This window comes from Paramisgurnus dabryanus, chromosome 5 (assembly GCF_030506205.2).
Source record: "Paramisgurnus dabryanus chromosome 5, PD_genome_1.1, whole genome shotgun sequence".
Lineage (NCBI taxonomy): Eukaryota > Metazoa > Chordata > Actinopteri > Cypriniformes > Cobitidae > Paramisgurnus > Paramisgurnus dabryanus.
In genome coordinates this window covers 6918908-6931563 of record NC_133341.1, presented here as the reverse complement: position 1 = coordinate 6931563, position 12656 = coordinate 6918908, and the positions used below count along the sequence as shown (strand labels likewise).

Genomic DNA, 12656 nt, shown 5'->3' with positions numbered 1-12656 from the left:
CACCATGATCAAAATAAACTATTAGGCTAATAATATTTTAACGGCTACACTTTTAACGTACATTTAAAAGGAACCTAAACTTGTCAATCATCATTAATCATGGTAAACGATCTGCGCCCAGCCGCAATTCTTCTGGCATCTCTCCTCCTTCACTGCATTTTTCTTCTCTTCTGTTACTTGGAATTGGGTCTCGAGCCCGACCAAGATTCGAGCTGCCTTCGAGAACCGCAAGCCAAGTTCGTTTAGGTTCCATTAATTATTAAGACTAAATGGGCAGGCAAACTAGTAAAAACAATGAAAGTAAAAAACAATCCGCCAAAATATGGTTTTACACGTCTATAGAAAATATACTATAGCCTATAAAGCAATTATTCATTTTACTAATGCATGGTTGTTATCTTTACTTCCGTAAAAGGAGGATTCTCAGCACGTTTGAACAGCAACTCTACTTTAAACGAGTGACAGACAACGTCACCTGTATTTCTACTCAATGACAATTTAATATTAAAATCATATCAGTTAAAGTTCAGTTAACAAGTTGCGGTTGTTAACAAGCTGCGTGTATAACATCCGCACATAACACACAGGTGCAGGCCAATGTTTCAAGTTTTTTTTTTTTTTTTGCGGTTATGACGGTGAGGAGCTCAGACCCGCGGCATGGGTCACGTGACCGCAGTATGGCGGTAATCCGGTTACCGCCCCAGGCCTAGTACTTGCTCTTAACATCTCAGCAACAAACTAACATGGAAAGACTGCTGGCATCAATGGGCAATTTTAATGTATTTTTCTTGATCACAATTAAGTTTTATGGTTATGGCTAGAGGTGCACGATTCAGAAAATTTCACATTTCGATTCGATTCTGATTCTAAGGCTCAAGATTCGATTCAAAATCAATTTTCGATTCAAAAACGATTCTCAATTAGTAGATATACAATTTTAAAGAAAAGAAACACAACAAATTAAATGTAGTTTGATATTACTTGATGTCTTTATGCAAAAATAAAAACTGATATGAAGCAATTAGATGACCCCTTTTATCAAAGTCTATTAAATACAATAATATAGTATATTAATGATAGACAGTGCAGGTCTATAGATTATAAATGTGACTGGTGTTATAATGGTTATTATTAGGGATGCTCCGATCAATCGGCCACCGATCGTAATCGGCCGATAACGGCATTAAATGACGCGATCTGCATTAAATTTGCAGATCTCATAAGCCGATCTTTCTGTTTACTTTTGTCATCATAGCGTTCCTGATGCGGCTGCAATTAGAGACCATTTTAGACAGTGCGAGCATTTTGTAACCCGTTGCTCATGTGTGACGTGCAGATTTGGATCTCTCTCTCTCTGCCTTTACAGAGATATGCGTATTTTCTATGAGGACGCGCTCCGGTCCTCAGCGCGATGCGTCTTTACATCCCTATCAAACAGCGTATACAACACATATCTATCGCGGACAATTGCATCCTCATGCCGAAAGTTTATTACTTGCATTCGTTTTAAAGTTTTGAAGGTTTAAACTTCCATTGTCCTCACAGCTGCTCTTGTTTGCGGACACCCACCGCATGCATACACAGCAGCCGGTCATCAGTGCATGTGAAGAGAATGATCTCTCCCACGTCTTAAAGCTACAGTATCCTAATTCATCTCTCAATGAAATTACTCTCTGCTCATCAGTGAAAAACTGTTGTACTTCATACGAATGCGTGTATATTTAATTCATACAGTTAAGACTGTGAAGTGTTTTACTTTAATTACTTTTAACAGACATAAACCTTTTTAAAGGCATATTACATTTCTCTTTGCAAGAAGAAATATTTGTTGTGCTTATTTATTTGATTCTCTATTAAAACAATAATATACCTAATTTATAGTTAGTTTCATTTCTAAAAATGGTGTTAACTCTGCTAGATCAGTGGTTTTCAAACCCTGGGTCGCGACCCTCTGGTGGGTCGCTGAAATTAAAAACCGGGTCGCCACTCGCCAGAAAGATTTCAAAAAAAGGTTACTAAAATAATTTATTCAATTTTATTATAAAAACTATAATAATTACAACACACTTGAATAAAAGCACAGTAAAATATCTTTTAAATACACTAAATAAAAAAATACTCCACCACTGTGTCACATGACCCATGTGCGTGCGCAGCTTACTGTATTAAATTCATAGACAGCAGATTAAATTGCGCACGGGGTCACAGCCATTTTTTAAATGATGCAAGGGGAAATAAAAACTCCTAAATAAAAATAAAAATGTGTTTGGTCTGATTTAACAAAATATATATTTTTAATGTATTTGATTGGTTTGTCGAAAGTGAGCGCGGAAATGTTTAGTTGTTTGCTAAGCAAAGCGCCACCGTTATGACACGGTTGAGTTTTGCAGTAAGACTGACACGTTATGGTTCTGCTGTTATCTTTGAACTATTTTCGCTGCTGAAACCACAAAAACAGTCAACATTGCATCTAAAATGTAAGTGGCTTAATATTAATTACTTGTTTAGTGAACTGTCATGAAATCTGTCACATTTTCAACCGTGATGTGATGCTGCTTAACTGTATCATGTTATTAAAAACTTCACATTTTTAGCGCAGTATGTTTAACCCACTTTGTCAGTGTTAACTCAATTTGTGTTTGCTGCACTTATTTGTTTAACTTAGCGTTATTACATTATGCACTTTCGGTTGTCATTGAGACTAAAGGATGCAGAATCATTAGCGTGTTTTGGTGATTGTTATTGGCGTTTTAATCTAACGTTACTTGTCCCTGATAAGCGGACAAGCATTGATGTCGAGCCCTGCGACGTGTTTTTAGACTGCTTCAGTATAAGCTAGGTCCAATCTTTAAGACTCCTCCGTTGTGTTGCGTATGTCAGTTCTTCCTCGTTTTTTGCCCATTTTCATAATTAATGATAATATGAATTGCAGTGAGGTTGATCTCATTTGTGCCCCCTGAAAAAATGAAATGCCCATCCGTGAATTTGTGTCTGGCGTCGGGTCTGCTCATTAGGTAATACATACAGATGCGCGCGTGCACGTTTCACCGGGCTCACTCCATTATGACGGCTTTCGGCTCCGCCCTGCTTCATGCTACTAAGGGGGGGGGGGGGGTAGAGTGTGGGTCGCATAATTTTTATTTTTTTAAATTAGGGTCGCTCCTAAAAAAGTTTGAAAAACACTGTGCTAGATTATAGATAAAAGATTCCCATTCCACTGCCATTCTCTGATCGGCACTGATCGGCGATCGGCAGATCATGATCTTGGTGATCGGTGATCTGCCCCAAAAATGCTGATCGGAGCATCTCTAGTTATTATTTCTATTAGATAGAGCAGAAACAGGAAAAGTGCCTCTCTTTCTATTTCTCTCTTGCCAATTAAAAAAAAGCTAAATCCACTCATTATTTCAAAAGTCTACTTGCTGTCCCAGTGACAGGGGACTTTACGTTACAGCTTTGCGTTTTGTAAATCTTGAGTCAGCTTGACCTTTGCTCGTTCAGTGCAATAGGCTTAACATTTGCATTGTCTTTTGCTACCATCTCTGTGCAAACTTTTTAGATTTTAGAAAAGATATGGTTTATTAATAATAATAGTATAAAAAAATGGGAGAAAGAAAATCCAGCGCGTGGTCGTGACTTTCAAAACAAGAGCCATTTGTTATCGGCATAGAAACCGCAGGCACGCTGAAACTGCACACAAGCTTTAGCGCGGTAGCACTCAAGGCCATTCACCGATCGACTCGGGTTTTACACACAATATTAATCAGACTTGGGACCCTAAGTAATTTAACTATGACTGACCCGGACCCGACTGACCATTTCAAATACAAATCCGGAACCAAACAGGCCGCGGGTGCTCCGTTGAAGTCTTCTAATGGTAAAACTCTGCTCAAGTTCAGAAACATGAAGGATATGACACAAGCTTGTTCGCGTCACATCCCAATTCATTGAGAAACAGAGAGCAAGTGAACGCACACCAAACTCATCATGTCGTACACAAAATGTCATTATTAAAGTGTGTCATCATCACGGAAAAACAAAAAAGACAAAATTTGATGCCAGATATACTTGGGCACTTGTTAATATACCTAGGCAGCGCGCCCATAAGTAAAGTCAATGTGTGGGAAACACTGTGACAAGAGTGTGGTGTGCAGGGGTCAGTGTGAATTCGCCGCAGCGCCATCTATGGGAATACTAAGATAAACTCATTTCAGGACAAAAGTAACACGGCATTACAAAAAATATATGAATCGATTTTTGGAATTCTATGAATCGATTCTGAATCGGCAAAGCTTGAATCGCGATTCAAACGTGAATCGATTTTTTTGCACACCCCTAGTTATGGCCAAGAGTAGGACTGCACGATTAATCATTTTTAAACCGAAATCGCGATTCGGATGGGTGCGATTTTCGAATCGCAAAAGCTGCGATTATTTCGATTCAGAACTATCAAATATAACAATGATCTAGTACGCAGTTTTTGACAGTTCGCTTCATGCGCATTTTACGTTTGATGCAGTTTAAACCAATAGAGGGCATTAACACTGAGGTGCCATTGCGCGAGCAGCAGTTCAACTCCCCAACAAAGTGTACGGCCATATGATTACCGCGATGCGGAAAACACGGACATAATCACGAAATGCATACAAATGGAATTAACTGCACAACGCGGAATGTCATGGAAGTTGGCAGATTTTTGATTCAGTCATTTTTAAAACCCATTATAACTCATTAACCGGCAAATGAAAGGACAGAAATGCGCAAAAACATTTCCCTTTTGTGTAATGTTGGACTTAAAGAAAGGTGTATATACGTCCGTTTCTCGTCATGCATCGCAAACAATGACAAGTGCCTCATCAGACTTTAAGCAGGTTTCATTAAAGCCCATGACACAGCAGACGAAAGAGGTACAGTATACTTTCTTGCACGCGCACATCCGCACCGCTTTGAAAGTATATTTACAGGCACGAGGGTTCATGAAGCGCGCACACAGAGAGCACTCAGCACACGCGTGATTACTAAACTTAAGTTTTCTTTCTTGTCTAATTGAACATAAACAGCTGGATGTTTATCAGTACATTAAAGCAGAGCAGTTTTAAAGCTGTCTTGTGTCTTAAAGTGACAGACAGTAACCTGGTGCTTTCTGTGTCAGAAATGTTTATTACACACCAAAAATTAAAATCACTCCTTACTCTTAACTGAACAAGCTTCTGCAGCTCCACATTTAAAATCGTACAGTAAGGACTGTGCAGTGTTTTATTTGTATTTTTTGCTTATGTTAAATCATAGATTCTAATAACTAATATATTTACATTTATTACAGATGCCTGAAAAGTAAAACAAGATGATTATAGTCTTATGATTAAAAGAAAAAAACTAAACATTTGCTTGTCAGAAGCATTGTTGTAGTGACAGCCAAAATACATTGGCCTATATGTTATTTTAAATAAAACTTTCAATAAATTTTTGTTAAACTGTATTTTCTTAATGTTCTTAGAAAGATGCTGTGCTACTGTTTATTTAAGACCTCTTAAACATTGTACCAAGGTGTCTGCAGGACTTTGCTCTTCTGCAGACACCTTGGTACAATGTTTAAGAGGTCTTAAATAAACAGTAGCACAGCATCTTTCTTTGGTGCTATTAAAACCACCACAACAAACCTGGATGTAGCTTTTTTATTATATACCAATGATTCGCACTTTAAAACGCGAATCGCAATTTTGATCAGAAAAATTGCAATTAGATTTTTTCTCCGAATCGTGCAGCCTGTTGAAATATAATTTGAAGTCAATGTTTTTGTTTTGTTAATTATTATCATATGTATCTGTTCACCTAAATATGAAAGAAACAGCAAGGTAATGGAAGCTATTAGCTGGAATGCATGCCTTTGTTTTCATAGGGCATATTGACCATTTGTTATCTACTCAAAGGGAGATGATCTGGGATGCGTTTACACAGACCCCATCCTGCCGTAATGGTTATCTGATCAAAGGGGGATGATCAGGAATGCGTTTACAGCTGTCCTTTCTTGCCTGACTGTAACCTCTCTTTCATGTTTATATTGTAATCTAAAGGCATTGTTTCCATCTGAAGGGACTGCCCCCTTCGAATGGCTTTAAATGTAATGCATGTATACCCAAAGTCAGACTTGGTTACTGCAGCTCCCCGAGCTCTATGCTCTGATTCCAAGAACGCGTTCTGCAATAAAGACTACTGCTCGAGGAAATCCAAGTCTCTTGGTCTTCGCTAAAAAAGTTTCCAACAGATGGTGCCGTGACCCGGATGGAGCTTCTCATTTCACCAAATATCTACAAACATCACTCCAGACTCATTTTTCAGCTCAACTTTGATTTGGTGAGTGTCACACTATCAAAAGAACCTCTACAGACCAGTACATGTGTTTAAGTGTTAACAAACAGCTGCAGGGTTCTGTTAACAAATGTTGGTTTACCCTCTGTTTAGGCAGGGAAGATTAGCATAGCGTGCTAAAATTTGTGTTATCCTCTGTTCATCAGAGAAGAAATTTTGGTTATCCTCTGTTTAGGCAGAGAAGAATTTGGTTATCCTCTGCTTGGTCAGAGAAGAAGCTTGGTGTATCTTTTGTGTATCAGGGAAGAAGCATTTTGGTTAACTTCTGTTTAGTCAGAGAAGTTTGGTTTAACTTGTTTACCACAGATTGTTAAAAGAAATCCACTTTAAGGAAATAATGGTTAAAAGGCATCCTAGACTGATTCCCACAACTGAGAAAGGTGGACTTGAAACCCCTTTATGGTCAGACAATGAGTTTAGCTCAATCCTGAATAATCACATGGATTCTATTGTGTCAGAATCAGTTAGACAGAATCTAACACAGAAATTTGGTATTGATCCAGATAGGACGTGGACTTTTAAAGAGTGTAAGAAAGTTTTGGGGGCCTGTGTTAGAAAGAACAACACAAAAGGCATTATCTACTGTTACAGAGAATACAGTTTGGCTTTAGCTGCAAAGCAAACTGAGTGTATTGCAAAACTAGAGAAGAAAATTCAAGATTTGTATTCTCATGCCATTTCTCCTAATGAGAAGATAAGCCATAACATGTCTTCACCAGAAGACATTCAGAAACAACACTCAGATGTCCATCCTGACTTACAATCTGTTAGACAGGAACACAGTGTTTGTGTTAATCACAGAAATAATACAAGTGACAAAGCATGTGATTCAGTTAAGGTGTGTGGAGCAAGGAAAAAGGCTCAAAGTGAAAATGTTGGAACTACATTTCCTTCAATGTCAGTAGTTCAGCTACAAGATGTAGCTCCAGAAACAATAGATAGACTTGCTGAGAGTTTGCCATCAGCATATGCTAATTTTTCTGAGTTCAGAGGAGCACTGTCCAGAAAAATCTGTTTGTATGACTTGTCTTTAGCTAACATACTGCAGCTTATGTCACAAATTTTGTCTGAATCAGAATTCAGTACTTTTGAAACTGCTGTTAAAAGTTATGAGTTACAGGATGCAAATAAAGATGGGTTAAGAGAAGGAGTGTTAGCCATACTGAGGGACATTGTTGGACCAAAGGTTGATTGGACTAAGATCACTAGTTGTGTGCAAAGAAAGAATGAAACTGTGAGTGAATACACAGAAAGGTTTTGTCAGTCAGCTGCAGCATACAGTGGGATAGCAAATAATCCTGAGGACGTATTAAATCATAAAGGACCACTAGTCCGCTAATGGTTTGATGGCCTTTCATCTGAATACAGAAATGCCCTGCCCTTCCTAGACCTTACATGGTCTAATGCAACTCTGAGAGGCAATTTGGACAGATTAACCACTTGGGAACGAGATTCTGATGTTAAGACAAATGTCAAAATAGCAGCAGCATTGCTGAATAAGGCTAAAAAAGAAAGTGGGCCAAATAAATGTCTTAGGAAGGACATCAAATGTCACTACTGCGGGAAGCAAGGACATTATTTAAAAGAGTGTAGGAGAGGCAAAAAGATACTTGGAGAAATTAACAGTGTTTCTCAGCTCTTACAGAGCCTGCTCACAATACTAAAGCAGCCCCTCCCTTCTACACCTAATCTGTGGGGCAACTTGCTAAGGGTCTAATCATTATGGCTTTGGGAGATTATTGTTGTATTAAATTTTACAAGGATGAAATCTGGATGATGTCTACTATGACTGATGTTTCTTTAGAGGATTTTGTTGTGGTTTAAGAATTGATTTTACAGTTTAAAAGGGGGATGAGTTTATTTAGAATTTAAGATGTTGATAGCTCCTATGTTGACAGGGACAGACTAGGACACATTGACCAGTGAGGAGCCCAGGGCAGAACCAAATGCAATAAGCGTCGGGGGCCAAACCCTGTGGTGAAGATTCCCTCATAGCTTTTTCCCCTCATGTAGTTCATCCTCACCTCACCTGGTCCTTAGGTAACTAAAACAGACTAGGGTAAAAAATAAAAATCTATACGATCACAAGGAAGTTAAAATGATATGATAACAACGATATTTTAAACATAAAATGTAGTATGAGAGTACTGCTCTTTCGTGTCTTTCTTTTTGTGTTGCAGATACTGGACATGACAGTGACACCCTGGTGTGAGTCACCCTGGAAATCCATCAGTGTGGACAAAAGAGTCATTTCGCAAAGAATTTGGAGTGTCAAAAAATAAACATACTGTAACATCTGAAATGACTGTTAGAAGCAAAACACAACGCATCTACATTCAAGGACTGCAGAACTTTCAGTATACAGTTTTGGTTCCAGAAAAAAAAACAGAATCATGATATTCTGTGCCAATTCACACACTTCAAATTTGACTGTAACTTCCAATGTTACAAGACTAGAAGATGGGACATTATGTTAACCAACATATGTCAAAGAATGGACTTATGAAGGGTTAGAATTAAATTATGTGAGAGTTATTTAGAACTCTCAAAGGGGGAATTGTTGAAATATAATTTGAAGTCAATGTTTTTGTTTTGTTAATTATTATCATTTGTATCTGTTCACCTAAATATGAAAGAAACAGCAAGGTAATGGAAGCTATTAGCTGGAATGCATGCCTTTGTTTTCATAGGGCATATTGACCATTTGTTATCTACTCAAAGGGGGATGATCTGGGATGCGTTTACACAGACCCCATCCTGCCGTAATGGTTATCTGATCAAAGGGGGATGATCAGGAATGCGTTTACAGCTGTCCTTTCTTGCCTGACTGTAACCTCTCTTTCATGTTTATATTGTAATCTAAAGGCATTGTTTCCATCTGAAGGGACTGCCCCCTTCGAATGGCTTTAAATGTAATGCATGTATACCCAAAGTCAGACTTGGTAACTGCAGCTCCCCGAGCTCTATGCTCTGATTCCAAGAACGCTTTCTGCAATAAAGACTACTGCTTGAGGAAATCCAAGTCTCCTGGTCTTCGCTAAAAAAGTTTCCAACAAGCCCTAGCCAAGAGCTACATAGCCTCTTGTCCACTAGGGCTGGGTGATATATCAAGTGAGATTCTCATCAGTAGTTCACCAACAAGCTATGCAATATCGCCTTCATTAGTGTGGACAAATCGCCTGCGATAATGAATGCGATTTTGCCTGGATTGTCAGTGAGCTACAGCTCTGTGTAATAAATGCTGCTCCATCTGAAAGCCGGTGATGGCGATTTACTAATCAAGGAATCAGCTTTACTGACAAGATGCATGACAATACCTTCCAATATATCCCCCAGCCATATTGTCCACCAAAACATAAGGATAAGTAAACAATGACAGAATATACATTTTTGAAAGAACTGTTCCTTTAGAATAGTTCACCCAAAAAAATTTTTTTTTATCATTTACGCACCTTTATGTTTTTCTTTACCTGTATGAGTTTCTATATTCTGTTGAACAGACACAAATAAATACTTTGATAAAAGATGGTAAGCACACAGCTGATGGTACCCATTAACTTCCATGGTACTTATTTTTTCTATTATGGAAGTCAACAAGTACCGCTTATAAGGGATAACTGATTGCTTTTGTTTTCACACTGGTTTTCAATTCCCCACCTGCACTTTTACCTCATTCACACCTACAGGTTGCCAAACCCCATTACACAACTAGACCAACATAACTACTCCTCCACTGTATAAGCTAGGGCTGGGTGCATGGAATGATGTAACCCCTTCATCTTGGATATTAGGGATGGGCATTCGATTACATTTTTTTAGTCGATTGTCGGGAGAATTATCGATCGACTATCGATTAATCATTAATATTTTTATAATAAAAAATAATTATTTAACTTTTATAATTCAAAAATGTTGAATAAAAATACAGCATGTTTTCCTCCATGAGACCTTTATTACAAGATCAACTTGTGGAAGACAGTTAAACTAAATTTAGTTAGACAAACAGAATATATATGCGCTTGAATATGCGGTGCTCTAAAGCAGCGGAACCTGCAGCTGCGAGCCGCATTTTTAAACAGAGACCTCATTTGTTCCAAAAAATCATGACCTCTTCATAATTATTCTTTTGAAATCAAAACAGAAGGTCACAGATAACGGAGTATGGTGTCAAATATTGCACCCTGGTGGTAAAATGTTGAATTGCTGCCACACAGTAAAATTCATTTAATTGCTTCAAGACATATGCTACGCTAGGCAACGCAATCTGCATTAGATAAAAAAAGTATTCGATTAATCAATAACAAATCAACTTCATCGACGAAATTCTTAACGATCAATTATCGATCATCGATTAATCATGCCCATCCCAATTGGATATGGCACAATTTTTTTTCCTAAAAGTGGTGAACCTAACATTAATGCCTATTTAACTGTTAATGGATATTAATAGACAGTTTAATATAAAGCAGTGTCACAACTTACTAAACAACCTAGACAGTCTTCTTAAAAGTGTGACATGAAAATTAAAGATGTCCCCCTTGTTGAACAAGTTTGATCTGAGGTCAAGAGGTTGGGCCAGAAAGATGTTCAAAGCAGCACGAAGCACTTGTCATTCTCACTGGAAGAATAATGCACAGGGGCCAAATAAGCTTTAAGAGGGGGCACTGAACATGGACTGATTATGTGCTTGATGACATGTCATCTTTTGTGATTTTATAGATTTCATTACCCATTTTAGTGCTGATGTGTTGTTGCCTAAAATTTAACTAAAGATTACTGTGCTAGTTTAATATAAGAAATTTAGAACTATTCTTTAACCTAATAATCCTATTATTGAGTAAAATATTAATCATAACACTGCATCTACACATAAATGACATGGTCGATATAATCTAATGATTGTTGTATAAAATCTAATTATGTTTTGCCTGCAGCAGTTCAGAATAAAAAGTTTATAGTTAATATTGATAAAGAATAAATGGAGAAGTTAGGCCTTACAAAGTAATAGCTCATGTCTTTATAAAATGTGACAGGTTAGAAGCTGAGATTTCGCTAAATGCTGAAACTATATCCTTTATTTTTCTTGTTCTATAGCTTGCGTTGATGGCTTATGCACTGCTAATATAAAAATAATATAGTTGTCTTTGTTTATGGAGTATGAGATCTTTACTGGTGTGATAATACCCATGCCCTTCCAAGCTGTCCTCCACTGGAGGGCATTTTAAGGTCAACACAACCCCAGAGGTTACCTGCACCAGGTGAGCCACAACTTCTAACCAGCATCATCTTTTTGTCAGCTTTACATGTATAACACTGACCAGTGAAATGGTATTAACTATAACAATTTTTGATTATGTTTTAAAAAATAAAAAATAAATAAAACACACACATCCCTGTGATGTAATGTCAACTCAAATCTGATGATTTGAGCAATGACACAGAACAGCACAATCGTCAGCATGAATTTATAATCAGCAAATAATTAAAAACACAGTCTTAAATAATAAAACATCATCTCAAAGAAACATGTCACTACGGTAATTGCGTTTAAGATCACAAAATCTAAACAGTGCATCACTAACCATATTGATGGTGCAGTGCAGTGATAGATCTCAACGCCGGCTGACACTCTGAGCTCCCGAGTCGGAAATCCAGCGGCACGGAGCACATAAGCCTGTCTTACGTTGCTGTTATTTGAGAGCACTGTGTTGACAAGTAAAATTTAGACCCCATGCACTTCTAACTTAGCATCTCCACTGATCCTTAACTGATTCACAAGCAGCTCCGCTGTGTTTTCAACTGCAATAGAGGTCACGCTAAGACTCTCGGTTCTGAGCTGCCAATGGCAGCCTGTGAGTTTCCAGGATTGTTATGACCAAGACAAAAAACATTCATTTGTTATAAATGGTAAGAAATTAAACAAAGTGAAATTTTACTCATATACCTTCACGTTATTAAGTTATTTTGGAATCAAAACCATCAATTTCCTTTTACTTTTTAAACAGGCACTATTTTGAGGTGCTGCAGCCTCTTGTAGGACCCCTTCACCGGAAGTAGTGAATGAAGTACATGTGACTTTTTCCTACCGGTGTTGTTAACACCGTGACAACTTTGGTGAATGTTATGATTAAATTGTTTCATTTATTTACTTTTAGTAGCAGAACAAAACAACAATTCACATCTTAGCGAAATAATCCCCGCACGTTTAAAAAAAATGCGTTACCTGCTGACGGATAAGATCAACCCATTCACCTTAATGCCTTATAGTGACCCTGTCATATGTATGA

General features: G+C 37.7%; 1 protein-coding gene across 1 annotated transcript in view; it reads right to left on the bottom strand.

Moving 5' to 3' along the window:
• Positions 1-12201, bottom strand: part of tmem161b (transmembrane protein 161B) — a 46690-nt gene extending 34489 nt beyond the window's left edge. The window contains exon 1 of the mRNA XM_065267247.2: positions 11952-12201. Within this exon, the coding sequence (XP_065123319.1) occupies positions 11952-11954 (3 nt within the window). The 5' untranslated portion in view covers positions 11955-12201. The remainder of the gene's footprint in view (positions 1-11951) is intronic.
• Positions 12202-12656: the final 455 nt, after the last annotated feature.